At 33.9% G+C, this 24,211-nt stretch overlaps 1 protein-coding gene across 10 annotated transcripts in view; it reads right to left on the bottom strand.

Moving 5' to 3' along the window:
* The window catches only part of AKAP9 (A-kinase anchoring protein 9), a 144,148-nt gene that overhangs the window by 63,069 nt on the left and 56,868 nt on the right, over positions 1-24,211 (bottom strand). For 4 of the 10 annotated variants that reach the window (XM_019716603.2, XM_019716620.2, XM_019716627.2 and 1 more), the window contains 10 exons: positions 23,145-23,256; positions 22,472-22,670; positions 17,233-17,329; positions 15,922-16,017; positions 7,030-7,383; positions 5,756-5,980; positions 4,536-4,676; positions 3,942-4,045; positions 3,118-3,213; positions 1,186-1,391 (listed from right to left, as the gene is read on the bottom strand). In XM_019716603.2, coding sequence (XP_019572162.2) covers positions 1,186-1,391; positions 3,118-3,213; positions 3,942-4,045; positions 4,536-4,676; positions 5,756-5,980; positions 7,030-7,383; positions 15,922-16,017; positions 17,233-17,329; positions 22,472-22,670; positions 23,145-23,256 — 1,630 coding nt within the window. The remainder of the gene's footprint in view (positions 1-1,185; positions 1,392-3,117; positions 3,214-3,941; positions 4,046-4,535; positions 4,677-5,755; positions 5,981-7,029; positions 7,384-15,921; positions 16,018-17,232; positions 17,330-22,471; positions 22,671-23,144; positions 23,257-24,211) is intronic. The other 6 variants (XM_019716642.2, XM_019716652.2, XM_074340712.1 and 3 more) reach the window with 3 other exon arrangements.

Here is a 24,211-nt window from a genome sequence, read left to right as displayed (position 1 = left end):
ATCAACATTCATACACAAAAATAAAGCAGCCCTTGATTGAGAGCTTAAGGGAGAGTAAAATTAGTTTGAAAAAAACTTCTAACAAAGTTTGAAAAGAATGATTTGGAAGTTTTAAAATATATTATTATTTCAGGTCTTAACTTTACTAACAGCAATTTTTAAAATTATCTTTGAACTCGACTGAGGTGTTTTAAAATTCATTTTACTTAAAATTCCAAATCTAGCTTTTTTCTGCACTTAGAAACATGCTACTGGCTAACTTGGAATTAGGCCAACCTGTAAATGGGATAATTTCTTGTCATTTCTCCACATGAAACTTAACAAACAGAAAGCTCTCAAAAATTGCATAAACAGGCATTTTTAGAATGCTGGCCTCTAACTGGGGGAAGTGCTTGGGTGTGGAAAGGTAGTGAAGTCTGGGCTGGATCTTCTGATCCAAGTGCCAGACAGACCCTATCTTTCTCCATCTGACAAAAACTTTCTCCCCCTATGACTTTCTGATTCCCTCTCTAGTAAGGATCAAAGAACTGAAAAAACAGGAGAGACTGGAGTTCAGCAATGTGAAAGTAAGAAACTCAAAGAGCCCAGTCCACACAGCTGGAAGAAGACAGTTAGGGACAGCTACGTCATGTTAGGATCTGATCTCCAGATTCACACATTCTGTCATACTTTTCCACTTTTCCAAAAGGAAGAAAGGACCTAGCAGAGGATAGTCCAAAAACAAGTTCAAACCTTGGACTTCTTATAAAGACTAATCTAACCATCTCAACAGGTATGTGAAACTGATGTCTGATTCTTAAAAGCTCTTTATTTCTAATCTTTCCTTAATTTACAGTGTGGTGCTAGGATGTTGCCTTTACCTCATGTATATTACCTCAGTTAAGAGTTCTGACTGGTGATATGAAACTTTTCTTTTATAGGTGGAGAAATTAAATAGCCTCTGGTTTATATAGCACAATAGCAAACCTGAGTATATGTAATGACAACTCTAAAATACCCCCTTGCAAATGCTGTACAATAACGGTGTTTTGAGAAGAGTGGCTCTAAGGCATTTGTGTTTAGAGGTCTTCAGTTAGAAAATACTTTAATATATTCTCTTCTGTATTTCCAACACATAGCAATGTACCTCAAACACCAAGATTTATTTAAAATTATGATACTTTCAATAGCATATAAAACCCATACCTCCTGTGTGTTCCTCATGGACACGTGACTTTATAGGTGCCTCTGCTTCTGACCTCCAAATCAGACTGGAAGATGACTGGCCTTTACTAGATCTATCCAGAATACCAAGGACATGGCGCCCAATTGTTTCTTCAACAGCTGCTGTAGTCTTTACAACTTCTAAGAGGATCTTCAGAAGTCTATTATTAGCTTTCTGGAGTGCATACCTATAGAGATAAAGAAATATGTATGAAAATGTTTAATCTTTTTAAAGTAAACACTTTGCTTACATCCTACAAAAAATGCACAAAACATTTTACTTAAACATAAAATATCATATGATCCTCTGTTAAAATAATATAGAATAGCACCTACAATCAAGTGCTTTTTGTTTTTTTATTTTATACATTTAAAAGTTTCCAGATTAATGGAAAGAGAACTGACTCTGGGTGGTGAACACACAATGTGAGATATAGATAATATATCAAAGAATTGTACACCTGAAATCTATGTAACTTTACTAACAATTGTCACCCCAATAAACTAACTGAAAAAAAAAATGTTTCCAGATTAAAAGAAAAATTTAAGGAGATGCAAAGGTTAAGTTTTAAAAGGTGTGACAGTCCCCAACCCAAGCAAATGCAAGTTACTGAGCTGGTAATACCATTCTTGGTTATTCATGTATGTTTTACATTTAATTTCTTTGTGTGTCAAACAATCTATTTAAAAATATGATTTTAAAAATCCACCAGAAAAAAAAAGTGTATTTCTATAACTTAATGGCAATGATCCAGATGATTAAATTACAAAAATTGGCAGAGACCTGTTTTTAAAAAGGTCTACTGTGCAATTTCACTATCTGTTAACACCAGAGGGAATATCATAGGACGTTATATCTGATCCAGAGACAGAAACTTCTCAAGTTACATACACCAGTCATTTCAACCAGTAGAAGGAAACTATTTTGAACGAAATGAAATTAATGGTGTCTCTTTTTTTAAAAGACAAATAATACATTCTTATTTTTAAACAATTAGAAAATACTGCTAACCACCCACCAAAATATCTCAGCACTCAAAGAGATAATCACCATTAACATTTTAATGCCTATCCTTCTAGCTATTCCCCCCGCTGCCCACTATTTCTCTCATAAATATATATATTCTAAAAACAAAAATGGGATTATCACGGACAAAGTATTTTTGTAAGCTTTCTTTTTTGCTTAACACAGACATCTTTCCATGTCAAGAAATGTAATTCCATAAATGATGATTCAGAAAATTATCTGATTAATCTTCTTTCTGAACAAATAAACAACTAAACAATTCTCTTGTCCTAACAGCTTAATTCAACAAAGGAACCACTACAGTGGCACTTTATATTTACTGCACACAGACCTAAAAAGAGACTTTCATGGTAAAGGTCCTCTGCCTTAAGATAATTTCCTCTCGCAGTTTCACAGTGTGAGAGATCACCAACACCAGGTTAAAGGATATCTGTTTTCATATGCACATGACATAACTATTTTAAGACAGGGTAATAAATGCAGACGTTTTCCTTCAGTATTTGTCAAGTGAAAGAGGCAGTTCTATTTTTGCACCTAGATCAAGTTCTCTACTTACATAAGCAAGGATATGAAAAATAAAACTCTAAATAATCTAGTTAGTAATTGTTAAGTCAAGGGTTTTATTTCTTTAACTTTTCCTGAGATTTTGTTTAAGCCCCAACACTTTCGGACTATATTATGTTGAAAATGTTTCTACATAAGAGAAATGAATAAAATTAATATGATGGTAAAAAGAAATATATGGTTATTAATTTATCAGCACTCAATATAAAAATTCCTAATAATTAAACACTGCATAATTTAAAAAATATACCTAATTGAGATAAATCATATAAAATAAACACTTTGTTTATTTTATATTGCCATGGTAACTCTAATTTTCATACACTGTCTTTCTTGTTTGAGTCCCATATTGACTGTGTTCCATACTGATGATCCAGTGGGGAAGCCAAAATCTTAGGGGCCACATTCCTCCCTGCAAGCTGAGGAAGGAGGTTAGGAGGACACAGAGGGGTGACAGTCACAGAGATTGGAAAAGGAGGAAATTAAGTTAGTAGGTATTAGTTTTAATTTAAAAGTAAAGACACTATTTTCATTTAAACAAATTTTAAAATATTGTGCATAAAGTCCTTAATATTAATGTGGGATAACTATTCTCATTTAATATTTTACATTTTTATACTAACCTCTACAAAATCCAAGTAGTTTTGTTAACATTGGATCATTAATTTATTCCTCTATAAAACTGAGACATGGATTAAAAGTTCTCATCTGTTATGCAGTAAATACGTGAAAGAAGCTACATGTGGACTATCACACTTAATTTTTTTCTCATCATAAATTAAGCAGGGGGTAACTTATACTGAATGTTATGTCCATACAGTGAAGGAATAAAATCCTAAGTACAATTGTGTCAAAAAATGGCCTAAGAATAAAATAAAATTAGTCAAGAAAGGTTCAGTAACCAAATAATGCCTTAAGATTTACTGAGGTAAGTATTTGATCAGTATGTGTTAAAAAACTACTTTATTTACAAAAAATTTAAAAATACTTGTTTGTCTATTTAAATGACCAAAAATTATTAATCTTTACATACAGAGTATAATGTATAAATATCAAAGATAAAAATAAGGACAAATAAAGTTTGTAATACTGAAACAACTATTTTAATTCATTTTGTGCTATAAAAAAAAATACACATTCTGTATACCTCTCATTGGACAGAATATCAGGAGGCACATCTTCAAGTTTTCTGTCCAATTCTTTTTCCTTGAAGGTCTGTTCCTCAACTTCCCCTTCGTTTTCATTTTCATCCTGTTTAAGTTTGTGTAACGGTAGAGAGGATACGACAGAAAGAAAACCTGTCATCTTGGAAATAGCATGTCAATCCTCTATATTGTTATGAAGCGAAACAGAAACCTCTGCATGCAAATACTGTATGAAATAATATTTAACTATATTTTATCACGAGATTAGCATTATCAAAAACAGATAAAAGACTCCAGTGCACAGACGAAAAACAATTTAATGGTTTAATGGGTTCAAGCTAATGCATGCTATAGTGCGACAATAAAGTTTGTTAGGTTGCTCCTTGGTGAGAAAATAGTTGCTGGCACAGCAATGTCGGATTCAAATTACCTCAATGGAATGTAAGGCATCTTGGCTCCACCTACCTTACATGTAAGCAATCACAAATATTTTAAGCTCAATACCTATAAAACATGTTTCACACCACCAACAAAGACAAACAGATCCTACTGCATTGTCGATCCATTGCTCCTACGTGGGTCAAAGTCCATACTACCTGTGTTTGCGTACTGCTGTGGCGCAGCTCACAACACAGCTTCTCTCTTCCAGCTAGAGACAGCTGCTTTAGTGCTTCCAGCTCCTCTAAAAGCACCCTCTCTCTCTCTGATACCAGGTTTTCATTATCTATTGAGGATCTCTAAATAAGAAAAAAGGTCATGAGAGAATATTGTTTGTGATAGAAGAAAAGGCAGAAATATTAAGCAGATTTCTTTTAACCCCTTGGGACTAACAGATCCTGGTCATACTGCTGATTCATATCCCAAGATAAGGAGTTAAAAGCATATATAAAGTTCAATGCAAAATTTGAAACAAACAAAAAAGCTAATTAAGCCTAAATATTAGGTATTTGTGCAACTCAATTAATATTTTATATATCAATTTTGCATTGAAAACTCAGAAGTTTAAATTCACAAAATGCAATGAAGAAAAGCAAAATTAATTTTTCCAAATGACTTTGTCAACTCCCGATATTCCTATTATAGTATATTTGAAAGAACATATTTCAAGAATTCTGTATTTCTTAGTTCTCCTTTTAGCTTGTTTCCAAAATTAAATTGAATGTTCTAGTAAGAACTTTTATATAAATATTTCTTGCTTTTCTGCAATGATTTTGCGAGTATAGTATATACAGCAATTGGTAAGAATCCAGCTCCCAAATACCACGGAGTTTGTAAATTTAGTCAAGAAAGGGATAAGAACGTTATGTAAATTTACATTTCTCAAATCAAGAAGAGATGTTTCTCTGGAGAAAGCTCCAGAAACATACTACTTCAGATTTCCACTGATGATTTAAAAGACAGATTAAAGACAGATAAAGGTAAACCTTGGGAGATGCTAATTGGTGAACTCACAAAAACTATAAATGAATATGGGAAAACTGAATATAAATTACACCTCAGAACAAAAAATTCCCAAAATTATCAGTGTTTTTGCCCCATATGGTCAGTGGCATGATTAAAAAACAAAAGAAAATAAACAACCTTGTAGCTCCCTTTCCAATGCCTGTAAAAATAAATTAAATGGTAGGAAGACAATGCATTCCAATGTTGAGTCAGAGTTCCCTAACAAGACCTAAGCTGTTGTGCTGCTGAAGTCTGTTCCTGATGTTAAATATTTGTATTTACTCAGATCTTGGCAATAATTTTGACTTTTTTTAAAAAGGCTAAAGAATACTACTATTTTAATTGGGGAAAAAAGGGACTGTAAGCCCCGTACCTGGGCTAATTGTTTATTCAGTCTCTTAATCTCTTCTTGTAGCTGTTCCTGGTCTTCTCGCTGTCTCTCCATCTGGCGCATGTGTGCCTGCCTTAACAGTTCCGTTGCCTGTTGATGCTCTTCGTATTGTCGTACAAGTTCCTGCCTCATATCTTCCAATTGTTCTTCATTTAACATTAGCTGTCTAGAAGCATCCATGCTTGATACCAAAATCTCATCACGGATCTGTAGTTAAAAAAAATTCAACCATAACACATTTTGTAGAAATCTGTCAGCATCAATATTTTAAATAAATATGAAAACAATTCTACTATTAACCCACAAAGCACCTAAATAACTTAAAAAAAGATACTTGTCTTTATTATAATTCCAAATCAAATGAAGTTAATTATCATTATATATGTTATTCTCCAAAAGCAAAATAGCTATTTATCACTTAGTTTAGAGGTAATCTAATTTTTAAGGGAGAAGAGTAAGGAAACATACTCAAGATTCCTTTTATACTTAATGAAGCTAAAACTCCACTATTCCTCTTGACATTTTATGATGGGGAAATAATATAAATGTAATACTTATATTTTAAAATTAAAGTAATGAAACATGAGAAACTTTACCTACTTAATTTATATTATGCAATGGGCATCACACTACTAGAGACTAGTTTGATAAGAAACAACCTTCAATACATTTTATTTGGAAATAATATACTTTCTCACACTCATGAGAAGTCAACTCCTTAATGGGTTTCTACAAGTACTTCAATTCCTGAAGAGCTACTACTTAAATGAATCATTCTGCTTTGAATAGTTGCTGTTAAAGAGGTTTTCATGAATACCTCACAAGTTTTGCGCTATATATAGAGTTGACAATTTTATTTGAATATGCCTCTAACAAGACATAACCTATTCTAAATATTAACCAAAAATTTGAATTTAGATAATTTAAAATAAATGTTTTATTCATACATATTGCTAAATTGTAGTATAATCTTGAACTAAAACAAAATTAATATAGGTATAATTAACGACAGGGTTTTTACCATGCTCAATGAGTGTAAAACAAACAAGAATACTATGAACCAGACCTATTTTATTTAATAATATTAAGTCATTTTTTCATATACCTTACAAATAATACAACACATTCATAATGTGAATCATAAGTCCACACTGAATTTGATATTTTCCTTCTCCATTAAGTGACATTACTACTAATATTTTTATAGTGAAGGAAGTCACAACTTTTTGTTTTTCTATTCAAAGAGGCATACTTACAGGTTCTCTGGCTATACATGTTTTCTCACTGCAGAACAGTTCTTCTGAAATAGTCAGTTCATGGTCCTTTGACTCTAGGATATCACCAAGATTATCATTATTTGATAACAGAATTTCCTTTCTATCTTCTCCTAACTCTTTACTAAGTGATTTAAATTCTTCTTTAAATTTCATGTCCATTGTCTCACAAGTCTGAAAATCAACTTGATCCTTTGATAATTTCCTTTCATTTAAATAATGTTCTTGCTGACAGAGAGCATGTGCTTGTTTCAATGATGTAACCTCTTCTTTTTCCCCAGATATTCTAGACAGTTCAGTTTGTTGAGCAAATGCTACACTCATTGACACAATGACCTAAAGAATAAGGTAAACAAAAAAGGATTAGATTTATAAATACCAGCAGGAATTAAAAAGCACTTACCACTCAAACTTATGTAAATTGGAAAAAAGCATGGCCTCATGGTTTTAAGCTAAAAGAAATAATAAAGTGATATGAAGATTTTACAATGAACTGAATGTAAAAGTATTTACTGCTTGCTTTTTAAAATTAAAATAAAAACTCTTACTATGACAGCAATAAATGTTCAGTACAGAAATTAGAAAGAAGGAAATAAAAGCCCTTATATTTTTCTTCCAAGAAAAATCACTATGAACACAGTATTAATCACTATCAATACTTTTCCAAATCCTTTCTCTCTTTATGTATAGATAGATATGAATAATACAGATAGGAATTTTTCTTAGAAAAATGTCATATTGTATATTGTAATATGCTTCTATAGCTTAACTACAGTAAATACCTTCCTTTTCAAGTTAAGAAATACATTTCTATATAATTTTCCATGGGTTTAAGTTTCACATTATACAAATGTATTACAAATTTATTCAATCGTCTATGTTGAACATTTAGACTAATCCAGTTCTTACACTATTTTAAACACCACTGTGATGAAATCTTTGTAACTGTATCATTGTGCATATCCTTTCTTATTTCCTTAAAAGAAAATTCCCAGAAGTGAAATACTTGGTTTGTGTGATTGGTAAGTATGATTATAAAATTCAATTAGCTCAATTTCACTTTCCACTACAACTATGATACTAAATTCTTCCTTAATTTTGTCCCACCCAACATAGGTACTGAGAAATACTGACCCACTGCCTTGGCTGTGACAAGTCCAGGCCTTTAAGAACCAAATGTACCAATAACTTTATTTCAAGTCCCATCTCCACAGATAATATGCCATGGGGGAAGCCTGGTTACCACAGTCTAAGATAAAGCATGCCTGGAGTGCCTTTGTGCCTCTTACCCTTCAATCTACTCATTTCCCTGTTGGTCCATGCCATATAACTACATAGACTATTGTTTTCATGCTCTGTTTTGAACCTGATTTGCCTATCTGGGGTCCTGATTCCCACCTGCTTCCTGCTAGCCTTCTTCTTCCCAGATGCTATCTCCTCCAGATGAATGGAGTCCTGCTTCAGTAAAATAATACTGATGATAATAAGAACAATAATAAAAGCAGCAGCAATTATTTCTTTAATCCTTCTATTATTTCATTTAATCGTCATTATAGGACATTTCATTTATATATCTCATTTATATTTGCTATATTTTGTTTAATCTTACTAGGTAGGTACTATTATTATTACCCCAATTTAGTATATGAGAAAATTAAGAAGAGAGATTAAGTACTTTGACCCCCAAAACACAAAGCAAATAAATGGTGAAAGTTGGGATTCAAAATCCTGTAGTCTCACCTAAGCTCACCTTCTAAAATGTAGTACTATACCATTACCTCCACATCTGAACAAATCTGTTTAGAAGTATAATGCTACACTGCCTTACGAGGAATAATTATACTATCAATAGTCAATGCTGAGAAAACTGAAGTGTAGCAAGATTAGGAGCCATGTCAAAGGTCTAATCTAATGAACATTATAGCAGAGATTTGAATCAAAGTGTCTCTAACTCTGTAATAGAGCTCAACTACCTTAAACACTATGTATTATAATGTTTCTGTCCAGACAATCCCACCACTATATATCCTCTACCAAAATGGCCCTGTTGGATGCCTATGCTAGTTCAGACAACACTAGAATTTGGTAATAATGTTCTAGACACTATGGAAAAAAATGCCCATTATAGCAAAATGTCAAAAAAACAAAGATGAAAGAACTAGGCAATACAGCTTAGCAAAACATACCTTCAATTTTCTCTAACTAGTGTTCAACACCTTAACTTTTTATTTTAATTTCCTGTCTTGAACCTGATCTGCTCTTCTCTTTGTCTCCCAATATGAAGAAGAATGCAAAATGGAAAGTAAAAAAGATTAAAAATATGAAAGAAGCAAAGAGATATGGGACAGAGTGAGAATATTCAACCAACATCTAATCAGAATTTCAGGAAGCTGTGTCAGAGAACAACGGAAAGGAAGTATTTCATGAGATAATGGCTGAGAATATGGAAGACACCACTGCTAAGATTCGAGAAGACCAATGAATCATAGAAGGACAAATAAAGAGAATACCAAAATCAAAAAGAAGATCTTACAGTTTCCAGAGAAAAAAGATGTATTACCTGTGAGGGAACAATTAAACTGACAAGGACTTTCTCAGTAGAAAAAAAGTAAGTCAGAAAATAATAAAATGTTACCCCTTTAAAGTTCTGACATAAAAATAACTGTTAACCCAGAATCAAATGGTCAACAAAATCATGTTTCATAAATAAAAGCAAGTAAGATACAGACATAAACACAAATTAAAAAGTTTACTCAGCCTGATTACAATAGATTGCCAGTAAAAGAACTTCTAAAGGATGTCCCTAAAAAAGCAGAAAAATGCTAGAAGAAAGGCCTAAGATACAAAAATAATTATAGCATTCAAACTTTTTTTGTAAATATGTGGATAAATCTAAACATTGATGGGTATAAAGCAATAATAATTGTATTTAAATTGTGGAATAAAAGCCCCTAAGACAGAAACTTGTAATTCCAGTCAGCACAAAGAAGTCCACTACAGCCCCCCTTTCCCACTGATTACAACTAAAAATTGAACAAAGTACAAAAATAACTACCTGAGAACTCTGAAAAGTAACAACAACAACAACAACAACAACAACAACAGCAGGCAGACTGCAGAAGAAACCAAAACTTGAAAAAGAGATCTGTATGGGGAAGGTGAAAAAGAACCTGTAGTCTGAAACTAACTGGGTTGCCTATTTAAAAAAAAAAAGAAAATCACATTCTCCAGAGAATGATAAGACCCAGAGGCTACACAACATAATATTTAAAATGTTCAATAGACAATTTAAAATTAGATGATATACAATTTGTTGCATATCGAGTTTGTTGCCAGCAGATCTGCTCTAAAAAAATTCTGAAGAAGTTTTTCAGGCTGAAGGGGAATACCTGAGGGAAACTTAAAAGTTTGAACAGCAGAATACACATTCTTTTCAAATACACAAGAAGCATTCAACTAAATAGAACATATTTGGGACAACAAATTTAAATAAACTGAAGTTATACAGGGTACGTCTGACCACAAAGAAATTTAAAATTATTGTATTAACTAAAATAAATTAATCAACAACAGGAAGGATCTGAAAATTCCAAAGATGTGGAAGTCAAACAACATATTTCTAAATGACCCATGAATGAAAGAGGAGGTCACAAGAGAAATCAATATTTGGATTGAAAGGAATTTGTGGAATATAGCTTAAAGGAGTACTTTAAAGGAAACTTACAGAGCATCAAATGCATACATTAGAAAAGAAAGTGTTACAGGGAATTAGGAAAAAAAAAGCAAATCAAACCCAAAGCAAGCAGAAACAAGTAAATAATAAAGATAAGAACAGCAATCAATTAAAACAAAAACAATAAAAAATACCCCAAAGGCTGGATCCTTGAAAATATCAGTACAATCCACAAACTTCTAGCCACACTTATAAGTAGATCTAAATGACAAACACTAAATGACACACAGACACTAAATGACAAAGGAATTCCATGAACAACTCAACCAACATAAATTCAACAGCTTAGATGATGTGGATCAACTCCTTGAGTAACACAAATTATAAAAGCGCGCTCTAAAAGAAATAGATAACCTGATAAAACAAAACCTATGAAAGAAATTGGATTCATAGGTTAAAAAAAACACAAACCTCCAACAAGGAAAACTACAGGCCTACCTGGATTCACTAGTAAATTCTACAAAATATTTAAGGATGAAATAATACCAAGTCTACATAAATTCTTCCAGAAAATAGAAGAAGAGGGAATACAGGTCAACATTTTACGAGGCTGACACTATCCTGTATCAAAACCAAAGACCTTACAAGAAAAACAAAACTATGGATAATGTTCTTCATGAATACAGACAGCAATATCCTTGATAAAATACTGGGGGTACCACAAAAATGTATACACATTTTAAGAGATGTTATCTATGATTATTCGAAGTTGAATTGAATTACGGTAGCAATGTGTAGTATGACATTCACTCAAAAGATGGCATTGATCAAATGAATGCTAGCATCACCATGTGACAGACAGGACAGTCAAAGAAAATGGTGGAAGCACTGGTTGTTGTTTGAAGAGTGCAAGGCCATTTTAAGTGGTATTTGAAATTCAAGAACATTGCGGAAGTACGACAATGGAGGCATGAGTATGCAACAGAACCTCCAATTTAATACCCCTTGACTTCTACCTATAGGGGACCTTAAAGAATGTGGTGTATTGTAGAAAACCAGCTACACTGGCAATAGCTCAGGAAGAAAATTGAAATAGCATGCACAGCGATACAGGTGGACACTGGTCAGGGCTGCTCAAGCAGTAGTTTGCCATAGTCAGAAGTGTCTGGATGCTGATGGTAACCACTTTGAGCACCTCTTGTAATTGGAGAAGTCGAATGTGACTTGTATTCATCTTTTATTATTGGTATATATTGAGTATTACAATTTTAATTGTACAGTTTTTTCCTTTCTTAAAATGTGTATATATTTTTTTGGCACCCTCTGTAGTAGCAAATAGAATCCAGCCTATAAAAAAGAGGAGAATGTCTCCAAAGGGTCATGAAGAAACTCGGGGGGTAATGGAAATGTTTTATATCTTCACTGGGGTGTTAGTTTCATAACTGTAAACTGTTAAAACTCATCAAAACTGGTGAATTTCATTGTATCTAAATTATACCTCAATAAAGATAATTACAAACAAAAAACAAAAATATGACCAGTATGTTAGATCACAAAGGAACTTTTTGAAATTTTGAAAAATTGTTATCATAATGACCACTTTCTTTTGTATATGCATTTATATTAGAAATGAGTAACAAATGAAAGAACTATGTGGATTGGAAACAAAAAAAAAAAGATTCAGCTATCTTTTTATTCTCACCTTTCTACTCACTATACCATCTAACCAAATTCCAACTGTTCTTACAATTAACTCGGCCTACTCTGTGCCTGTGTAGGTGAACTTAACTGAGGAGAAAAAAAAGAAAATCCAACCAAGCTGATTGGTCTCATTTTAAATTCATAACCACTACCCTTAAAACGGGCCCTTAGTGATACTGGGCAACTCTACTCCATTTCCCTTGTCTTTTCCATTTCTTATTCCTTCTCCTAGACAGCACTTTGCTCTCTCGTTAAAGCTCTAACGTCTTCTTTTCCTTTCTCATTCTCAGGTGCTGACCTTGCTTCTTATTTCAGTGAGAAAATACAAGCAATCAGAAAAGAACTTCTACAGCCTCCAAATACTGCATCTGAAAACATACCTAAATCATCAATCAAATATTCTGTCTTCCCTCCTGTTATTATGGATTAAACTGCCATGCTCCAGTCTAACTGCAACTCTCCAGGGGATCACATCTCCTCTCATGTACTCAAGGACTGCTCCTCTCTCCTGAATCAGCTCCAGCGCCCCCGCCCCATCATTTCTATTTGCATAGAAATATGTGATATCTCTCATTTCAAACAAAAACAAAACAGCAACAACAAAATTCCACCGCTTGACTCCCTACAGCACCTTTTAGTTACCACTGTATTTCTTACAAGTAAAACTCAAAATAGTTCATCTCTATTCTTCTTCACTCTCACAAATCCAAACTAGTTTGTCTCCACCACCCCATCAAATGTGTTCTTGTGAAAGTCCCAGTGATTTCATTGTAAAATCCAATGGTTAGTTTGCAAATCTGATCTTTCTTGAGTTATCAGAAATAGATGACATAGTTTAATACATTTTCTTAATATACTTTTATTACTTGGCTTCTGTGGTGCATTTTTTTGTTCCTCCCATATTTAATTTAGTACTGCTTCCCCTTTTTCTTTTTCATTTCTCTGACCTCTAAACATTGGCATTCTCCATGCTGTCCTATGACCTCTGCATTATCTACACTCACTGTATTAAGTTTTTCAAATTTTTTCACTGCAACCATGGTAAACACATACATACAACAATAAAAAATGTTTTATATTGTGACCCAAAGTACACATAGGAACTTGTGTGTTTATATAATTGAATTTTCCCATTAATATTAAAATATTGCTTCCAAGCCAATAAATTGATTTCATGACTAAAAATGAGTTATAACTCAGTTTGAAAAACATTGCCCTATATGCTAACCACCGTATTTAAATGTCTAGTTTTATCCTACTTCCTGAACGCTAAATTTATATATCTAACCAGTCCTTCACATTTATATTGACATTTAATAAGTGATTTGCATTTAATGGGTCAAAAGCTGAATTCTTAAGTGTCCTACTCCTCTCCAAAAATCACTTCTTTGCAGTCTTTTCCATTCTACATCAGATACCTAAGTAAATAGCAACTCCATTCTTCCAGTTGCTTACGTCAAATAGCCTGAAGTAATATTTTCCCCTGAAGGGCAAGCCCTTGCCCCTTTCCTGGTATCCAGTTACATATGCTGAAGAGATCCATCTGAGCCAGAATTTCACAATATTTCACCAAACAGGCCAATGAATATGGGGATGGAAGGACTGCAGAGCTGGCAGTTGGGTAAGTCTCTTGGCAACATTCGTTGCAACAATTCTTGACTTTTCTGTTTCTCTTTCATTCCACTTTTTAAAAAGGTGCTCAACCTATTAGCTTTATGATTTACTCCAGAATTCTCCTCAGACATCACTTTAAAAGTGAGACCTGTATATAAAATAACACCATCTCACCCCCCCCATAGAAGTTTCCAGTCCTATTACTGAGGTTTGTTTTTCTTTCTTCATAGTACTTATCATCACCTGTATATTATCTGCACCAAGTAGAATGTAAGGTCTATGGGAGCAAAGATTTCCTCTCTTTTTTCCCAGCACTCGGAACACTACCTGGAGTTAAATGTAAGTGACTGTCTATGTTCAGTAGTATGTACCCAAATCACAGGCTGAACCTAATATGATCTCTATTGGGAATCACTACTTCTATTGGGCTTCTTTTATTTACCCTGTGCTTTTAAATCAATGTTCTCAATCTTTTTCCATCATCACATCTGAGGGTATAGGGTAGAGCATAATCGCATCAGTATTAGTGAATAATGTCAATAATCCATATTATTCCAGGATCAAGCTGGGCTATCAATGTTGTTTCCTGGACCACAATGCTGTGGTTGCCTTTGGAACAGTTTTCATTGGCCTGTGCTTGGGTGCTGTGCTATCGCCTTGGATAAATGATGCTTTACAAAACATACTTACATCATCATCATTATCATAGTAATAATACTACTTGAAAAATATCATTAAATAATAGTCTTTTTACCTGCTCGGTGCTCTATATGTATTAGTTCACTGAATCCACTACTGAATAAGAATTACTATTATGCTTATTATTTTCCTCTTTAACATAGAGGGAACTGAGGTTCAGAAGTTTAGTAACTTTCCTAAAACTCACAGATCCAGTAAACCAGGAGAACCAGAATTTAAAGGATGTTATATCCTATACCAAATCTCTTGCTCTGCATTGCTATACTATGATGCCCTGCTATAACAGTCCACTTCAGAAACTTACGTAAGAGCTAAGTGCAAGGGAAAACCTACATTTCTCTAAAGAACTAGATAATGAGAGATATGTAAAAGTGATGGTACCTCACTTTTCAGTTTGATCTCCAGGAACTGAACATTCTATTCAGATACAGAAGTGAATAAATCATTATGGCCCATATATTTCCTTGGGTCTTGACCTTATCTAATTTATGTTTAACCTAATTTCGTCTGCACTTTCTGTATATCCTATCAATCCTCCCACTTTAAAATGCATCTATTCTACTGGGATTGTTATATTGGAACAGTTGTAATATTGAAAAAAAATAAGCAAACTCAAATCCAACTGTTCCAATAAAAGAATCCAATTAGCTATATATATTTTAAAAGAGAATACAAAGACAAAAAGAAATGGAATCATAGTGGTAGATTAGATGATTTGCTTGGTATTCAGGAATTTTAAAGAATGGCTTTGGGCATGGCAGCTAATGCTATCTATGGTCATTAACCTTACAGTAACTTCTCTAGGAGAAGGTAAGTAAAGATTATACATAAAAGACTAACCACCTTCTTTGTCATTTCCTACCATATCTACCACCTTTAAGGAAGGCCAAACTTCTTCAGAAGGTACTACTCACATGGTAACACATTTGTAAAAACCTGTTTTGGCATTCTGAAAAGTTTCTAATTACTGTTCTATAACAAGAAAAGAATGCTTTTCTCAAAGAAAAATTCACAGAACATTCCACTTAAAGGCAATTGTGGTTGATACCAGTTAAAAACTTAAAGACGAGCTATGCATGAAGTGTATAACAAAAGAAAAAGTGCATTACCATCAACAAAATCTATGTTTTTGAAGGTTCAAAGGGAGTATACACCACAATAATCTTCCGTACAAACTATAAACTTACCTTAGCTACTTCTTCTTCTAATCGTTCTTGGTACTGTTTTTCCAGCAACTTAATCACATTTGTTTCCTGGTCCACTCCAAATTCACCACCAGAAATCTAAATTAAAAAGCAAAACGTTACATACTTATTTACACTAATTATATACCACATATTTTTAAACTTCTCTCAAATATCTTCAAAAGATCACTATTTCTTAGAAAACTTCTGAGAAATTTTAATAAATTTCAGTTCTGCTTTTAATTAAAAACAATCTAGTGGATAATTCTAGTGTATAACTCTACTAATGGTACTTAGTACTATGAATTTAACAAAGATGGAAAATGAGAGACATGTTTACATATTTGTAATTATTAATATATAGTCCTAGAGTTGGATAAAAATACGAAGTTCTTAAATATAATTAATAAAATGTATATCTAATTTTAAGTAATGTTAACAGTGGCTATTTTCGCTCATGAAATTATAAGCAAATTTTCTTTTCTCCTTGGTACTTATTGATAGTATCCAATTTTCTACAAATACAAATTACTTTTATAAACAGGAAAAACCATCAACAGTTATTTAAAAATGTACACAAGTTCTCAGCATGAAAGTATTTCTTTATTTACCAATTATCTGAATGTCATTCAAACATACTCCATATGGGAGATGTGTGGAAGAATCAAGAATGTAGCCAACATCTCTCCTCTGTATCCAGAATGAAGGTGGGCAATGATCTTTATTTTCTGTAGGATTTAAGAACTAAAAATCTACTAAGTGAAGACCAAGGTTTTACAGTTGTAAGTCTGAGAAAAGTGGCCACAGATTGGAATATATACAATGTTGAGAAGAAGTAGAGAGTGGTTTAGCTAGATGGCACATACTGTAAACGACGAGGGCTTTTAGACATTGCATGGCCTGTGTTGATGGATGCCTAACTCACTGTCCCAGCCTAGCACCTTGGGTTTGAGGGATTACAAAAGTCTATTCTAGAGATGTTCTAGTCCAACTTCTCAAGGTGGGAAGACCATCTAGAGATGGTCTAATCCAACTTTCCAAGGTAGGAAGAAAAGCTGTAGGTCAGGGTACTGAAACTAATTTGCTACACAGCCCATATAACACAAAACAAGACAAATTTTAAACTAGAACATATTTAGGAGGGAAATAAAACCTCACCTTTATTCTTCAGGGTTTTTCACATAAGATATTATCCTCATATTTATTATGCTTACTTCTCAGCAACTATTTATTGGATAATTACTAAACCACAAACATAAAAATGATAGTAAGAAAAATAAAATCAATATATATTACAGTTTAAAGATATAATACCTCTATTGTACTATCCATGTTCTGTCTTAGACAACTTCCAGGATAGATGGTTTTCTGTGCATCAGATTCAGTAATTACCACTGAATCAATGGAGGAGCTAAACACAAATAAAAGAGGGTGAAAGAATTAGCATTGTGAACTTTACTGACTGTTAGTCCAAATTTAAAGTATGCATAAATGCATACTGGGGCAGGGAAACAAAAATGGTATGTCAAAATTTATAGATATTGTAACTTAAATCATATTTTTTGGTAATTTTCCCAGTTAAAAGTAACACAATCGAATGATGGAGTATTTTAAGAGATCATCATTGAATTTAACACTGTTTTATGAAGTCTATTACAAATGCATGACGGAGTTATTTACAGGTACATTTTTAAAAGTTATCTATATTTTTTAAAAAAGTTTGTAAAATCTCATTTTTATTAAAAATTGTTTACACACCCACACACACACACACACACACTCACAAAGTCTGGAAGAATACACACAAAAAGTAACAATGATTATCTCCAAGTAGAACTGTGGAGCAGTGGCAGTACACATAATCACTTCTAGATTTTTGTTTGTTTTTAATCTATGTATCTTTTGGTATTCATGTCTTTATTCTGTATTGTTTTACAAGCATACATTATTTTGTAAAAAAATTCTTAACATGCTTAACTTGGGTCATAGAATAAGGCAAGATTATTATTTAGGAACTACAGGAAAAAAATTAAAGGGGAATTATAATTTTCTGTTATAGCTAACATAATTTCTCATTCCCTGTTTCACGTGCATCCATGCTGCCTTCTTCATTCCATCCTCCTCTTGCCCACCCTTTTTCATACTGTCTTCTCTCATTCTGCTTCAAATTGGCCAGATACAAGTTGTCACCATCCCATTACGTTACCTATATAACTAACCCCCCACTGATAAGACATTTGGTTGTCTCCAAATGTTCCCTATTACAAATGCTGGAATATAGATTCTCATAAATATATCTTTGCACACATTATTTGGATGTTTCTATGTGATAAAATCTTATAATTGTCAGGCTTAATATTTAAAATTTTAATATAATGCCACATTCCAAAAAGTTGCACTGAATTTATTCCAATAATAGTATCACTTAAGTATTTTCTCAAAACTTCAGCAGCACCTAGTTTTAACAGTCTTAAAACTTTGTCGGAGCACGTTGGTATTTTTAAGATTACACGTCCCTTCAAATGCTATTGGCTACGTAAGTTTCTTCTGCTGTGAACTGTTTATTCATGCTCTATATTCATGTTCTATGTTCTTGTTAAGTGAATGTAAAAACTTGTTTCCCCTGACTTTCTCTTCTGCCCTTTCCAGTTTTTTTAATCTTTCTCAACATTTAGTCTCTGTTTCCATATTGCCTCTTACATACACTACTCTGATCCTTAGCTTCCTGTCTTGATTCTTATTGTCATGGCCTAGAAAACCCTCCTGATTATTTATCCAGCCATTAAGACCCAAACTCCAAAAAAGCGCTACTTAGTCACAATGACTTCATTTTGTAGTTTTATAGAATTTGAAGTATTTATCTCAAATTCAAAAACTGTCTGTCTAAAACCAAATTCACTGCTCCCCTTTACAATTAAAGTCCTACTCTCTACCAGCCTGATTTCTCTATTTATATTAATGCAACATTATTCTCCATATTCTCTAAGCTCAAACAACACAGGGTCATCTTTTGATTTTTCCCTCTGCTTTGCTCCCAACATTTCTTCCATCCCAGTGTCTCATATTCTTTCCTTCATTTTCTTTTCCCCTTTAGCCACTCTAACATTACAGAAATGTACAGTGATGGGCAGTGAAAAATACCACACAGATCAGTTTAAATTCCAGCACTCTGGTTGTACCACACTATGTTATATTGCCTAATCACTACTGTTAAAAATTATTTTGTGAACACTTTCCCCCCTTCTTCCGCCTCCCTCTCCACTCTAGTTCAAGCCGTTGTTTCTCAGTCTAGTTGTATAGGACACCTGGCCCATGCTGGTATTATGAGACTTGCGCTCCCCCACCCCCACCCTGCCCCAGATGAGGCAGTTGGTCGCCGGTCAGCTCACAGGAGCTCTTGCTGGCTGCTAGCCACTTAAGGCAGGACATGGAAGCACAGCAGCCTACAGCAGCCTGCAGCAGCCCACGGCAGCTCACACCGACCTCTGGCTGCTCACAGCAGCCCAGCATCCAGGGAGAGCCATTGTTCACAATCTTAGCTCTTAGCTGTAGAGGGTGCAGCTCACTGGCCCATGTGGGAATCGATCCAATGACCTTGGTGTTAGCAGCATGGTGCTCCAACCACCTGAGCCACCGGGCTGGCCCGTAATTATTGTTTCAATGATTAGACTGATGTCCCTTGAGGGAAAGGGCCATTTTATATACATCTAAATCTTCTTCCAAGTTTTCCCTCACAATCTTAAGGGTAGTTATTATTATTATAGAGATGCTTAAATTATCTGCCCCAAACATAAAGCCAGTAAAAGGTTAAATCAGGAGTCAAATGCAGGTCTGTCTGTCTCTTAAGCCCATGGTCAAACCAATCCCATACTATATCCCTAAGAGGCTTCTAGTATGATATAACCAAATATTTGTTAAATGAATGACTCAATCATTTTTCTTAAACTAGTTCAAGTCTACCTGAGGAGAATAGTATATTCTTTATTCAAAAAGTGTTACAGCTGTGTCCAAATATGTGATAACATTTACAAGAAATAACTTTGACTCGTTACTGTAAGTAGGACTGAGCATGGGGGTCAGTAAAACTCTTTTTGGGGGCAGGAGCTGGGGGAAATAAAACTAATGGTTTATTTGAAAGGTATCCTCAGTATATACCCAGTGAGTATTACAGAAGCTCTGAGAGAGGGTGGTGAGCTGACAAATGGCCAAATGTAGAAACAGCAAAGTTAAGTCTACATTTCCAGAAAACTTCCTTTTCTTCATGCTTTGGAGAGAAACCATCACTAATTAAAGGATGGTACTTGAAATACAGTAGCTGGTTATTAAAGAGTTCTTGCTATCTACCTACTTTCTCTCACATCAGAAAACCTAAAGCCGTGGTTTCCAAGTGCCAAACCACGAACTGCCTGCATCAGAATTATCTTGTTACAAATATAAGTGTCCAGATTTCATCTCAAAGCTATTGAGTCTGTAATTTTAAGAAGTAAAAAAATAATACGAAATTTCAAAAACCTCCAGTTTTTCTGATGCATGGTCAAGTTTGTGAACCACTGATTGCAAATAAAATGGAAGCATTATAAGGCTGTGCCAGTGCTGGGGGAACAATTCCAAAGCCTACAAACTGAGCCTGAATAAAAGAAGGAGAAAGACCACTTGCAAAACACTGTGGACATTCAGTATTTTGTCTCCAAAAAAAAAAAAATTGTCTTGAGGTTAGTGCCTATGGAGACATCAGTCCTAGAATAGCAGAGCCAACCAGAGTTAGATAAAATCTGAGGATTTAATAGAGCTAGTTAACAGCTATAGCATACTTCCCAACTAAATTATAAACTGTTCATTCACTTAACAAATATTTACCAAATACCTACTGTCATGGGCAATTATTACAGGGTTTGGGATATAGCAGTGATTTAAACAGACAAAAATCCCCAACCTTATAAAGTCCTTCACAGGAGACAACAAACAAAACAAATAAACTATCCTCCAAATACATATATATAACAAATACATAAATATATATATACATACATACATATATACATGCATAATTTTTATTTTATATATAAAATAGGTAATATTAAGTAACATGGAAAAACCAAAACAGAAGATTAGGACACAGAGTTCTAAGGGGTGATTTTAATATACAGAGGGTGATCAGAACAGCCCTCTGAGTAAAGACCCAAAGGAGGTTAAGTGCGATGGGCATGAAAATATCTAGAGAAAGATCATTCTAGGTAAAAGGAATCCTTGCAGGACATTTGCTCCTGCCCAAAACGACCACTGAGACATTTGATCTGTCAACAGGTCCTTGAAATGTGTTCCTACCAAGAGCACCCATGAGCATCTCTGGTCCATGCCAAATGGTCCTTGGTATTTGGTCCTGTCAGAAACACCCATGTTTGGAAAAGGTCCCTGGATTCAAATAGCCCATAATGTTTGTTTATACTTTTGGTTTACAGGATTAATGTATAAAAAAATACTATCACGTTTTATTGGTCCAATAGTTGTGTGCGGCTGTACTGTAATAACCCTTCTTGCTTCAGTAGCCTAGCTGGTAGTGGCACGTGGAATTACGCAGATGGGTCAGGGTTTGCATCTTGCAGAAGAGCGAGATTTAAATATCAAGGACCTTCTGGCATGGACCAAATGTCTCCACGAATGTTTTGACAGTAGCAAACGTCCACTAATCAGAGGAACAACAATGAGAAGTCCCTAAAGCAGGAACACACTGATGGTGTGAGGATCCTAGAGACTGGCTTGAGAACAGTGACAGGCAAGTCAACAGGAAATAAAGTCAGAGAGATAACAGGGACCCACCATATAGGACTGGTAAGACAGTGAGAGGACACAAGAGCATTGAAATGATATGCTCTGTCTTAAATTTTAAAAGCAAAGCTCTGGAACGCGGTTGAGCACAGACTCTGGGGAAGATTTAGGGTAGAAGCAGGGAGATGCTTCAATAATCCAGGTGAGGCATGATGGTGAGAGCTGGTCCACTTCAGATATATTTTGTAGGTAGAGATAACAGGATTTATTGATAGATTGGAAGTGAGGTCTTAGAGAAAGAGGAGTCACCACAGATTGAGATGGCTGCAGAGGGAGAAAACTTTGAGGGGAGATCCAAAATTCTATTTTGGACACAGTGAATCTGAGCATTATACAACCAGGTGGAGGAAATTCAGCCATGACTGGAATGATCGTAGCTTGTAGTCTTCATGTATTCCTCATATCAAAGTAGTAAAGACCAGGCATACAATAAACACCGAACACATGCACACTGCCTCACTTAATCCAGCAGGTTAATAACAACCAACGTCTTTATAAAATACAGGTTTAAGTAAAATTCCTATCAGAAAATGTCTTTGGTTTATACCAACATTTAGTTCACACATTTCAAGATAAAGAATTACCTCCTGTTCTTATTTCTTGATAATGTTACATTCTATCTCTTTTAAACAACTTTGCTTCAGTTACATTTTTTCTTAAAACAACCATATTATAATCCTTACTAAGCTACAAATACTACTGAATGAAATTATACATAGATGGATACCTGGGCTGAACTGTAGACTCACTCATAGCTTGAAGCCTTTTCTGCAAACAGTGGATTTCTGCCCCATAGTTTTCTTCTGTTTCTTTCAATTGTTGCTGCAAAGAGGATATGAGGTTTTCTAATTCTTGGACTTGTCCTTCAAGTTGTTTAATTTTTTCAGTATCTTGCAGAGTAGATAACTTGCTTTTATGAATGACATCTAATGTACACAAACAGAAGAAAATACATATTCAATACAAATTTCCTAGTGAAAAATCACAATCATTTTTTTGTGTGTGCAGAGAATATTCATCTTCTTTGAAAAAATAATGCTTCTTAGTAGTAATAACTCAGGTTTTGATTTAAACTCATTTTCATTGATGAAAACGAGGAAACATAAATTACATAAAGTACAATTCAAGATCATGTCTATCTTTTTTACTATAGTACCGCTAAGTCTACCATCTTTATGTCTTTAAACCAAAAACAATTTAGAATCATAGAATATAAGAAGTTGAGAAGGGAAAAAAGAAATGAGTCCAAACCTTTCATTTTGAGGGTGAGAAAACTGAGACAAGAGAGGTTACAGTGAAATAACCAAGGTTACTAGGTTATCCCAAATTTTAAAGTAAAAAGTTAAATTACTGAATGTTGACATAAAATACCACAATTGTGTTATATAATTAAAATTTACCAATGTCTTGCAAATTGGTTATCTGAGAATGGGTTGATAAAAACTCTGTTTCCTCTTTTGGTAGGTTTTCTTCTGCACATTCAAGTTTCACATCTGTCTGCTGTCCTGGAATCTATTGAAAATAACAAATGAAAAGCAGTGACATAAATATATCACCCATTATCCAGAAACCATATTAAAGCAATTTAACATTTAAAATGATTTTTTCCAAAATCATCTAAAATTGTGATACTCTGACACAAACATTTTCCGTTGTAAGTTATTTATGTTCTCTTTTGACAGTGATGCACACCCCATTCCCAAAACTTCATAGTTTTGAAATTATGTTAATTAAAAATAATGTTTTTTCATACCCAGAAAGTTCATTGTACTACAAAAATAGGATCTGCACAGAATTTTGGTATAAAACTCACAATATTTATATGACTTGATCTTTGAAATTTCAACTCATACACAGTAAATTTTCTATTGTCAATGGTTGATAATATAACTGTTTTTCATCTCTGGATATTACCTATGTGCAGCGTGGTAATTGACAAATGGTATGCTGCTCTTTACACAAAAGGAAGGAAAATAATGAAAACAAATAAATGTCAGCTTCTTTCCTTAACTATTAAAACTAGGCAGCAATGTGTCAGATGTATTAATTTAGTCATTCATCAAATATTTAATCATTATCTACTATATGGCCAGTATTGTGATGAGAGAGTAAGAATACAAAATCAGTAAAAATATGGTATATCTGCCCTCACAGACTTTATCAACTAGTTGGGGAAATAAAACAATTAGAGAAGTGCTAAACTATAAAGGATGACCATACGGGCAATGACAGAGAAGAAAAACCAATGTGAGTAAATACAGAAGAAGTCAATTTGATATGGGCCTCAATCATTTTGGGCAATGACTAGGAAAGTCAACAAGGAAGAATGAGCACTGGTGAAAGAATGACCTATGCTCTAATTAGTGAAGACAATGATCTTAATTAGAGGGGTTTAATTTGGAAAAGAATGGGGAAAATACACTACGTAGATAAGATTCATCTAGACTACCTAGCACTTTAAAAGAGG

Source organism: Rhinolophus sinicus, linkage group LG09 (assembly GCF_036562045.2).
Source record: "Rhinolophus sinicus isolate RSC01 linkage group LG09, ASM3656204v1, whole genome shotgun sequence".
Taxonomy (NCBI): Eukaryota; Metazoa; Chordata; class Mammalia; order Chiroptera; family Rhinolophidae; genus Rhinolophus; species Rhinolophus sinicus.
The sequence above is the reverse complement of the archived record's forward strand: the minus strand, read 5'-3'. Positions and strand labels throughout refer to the sequence as shown.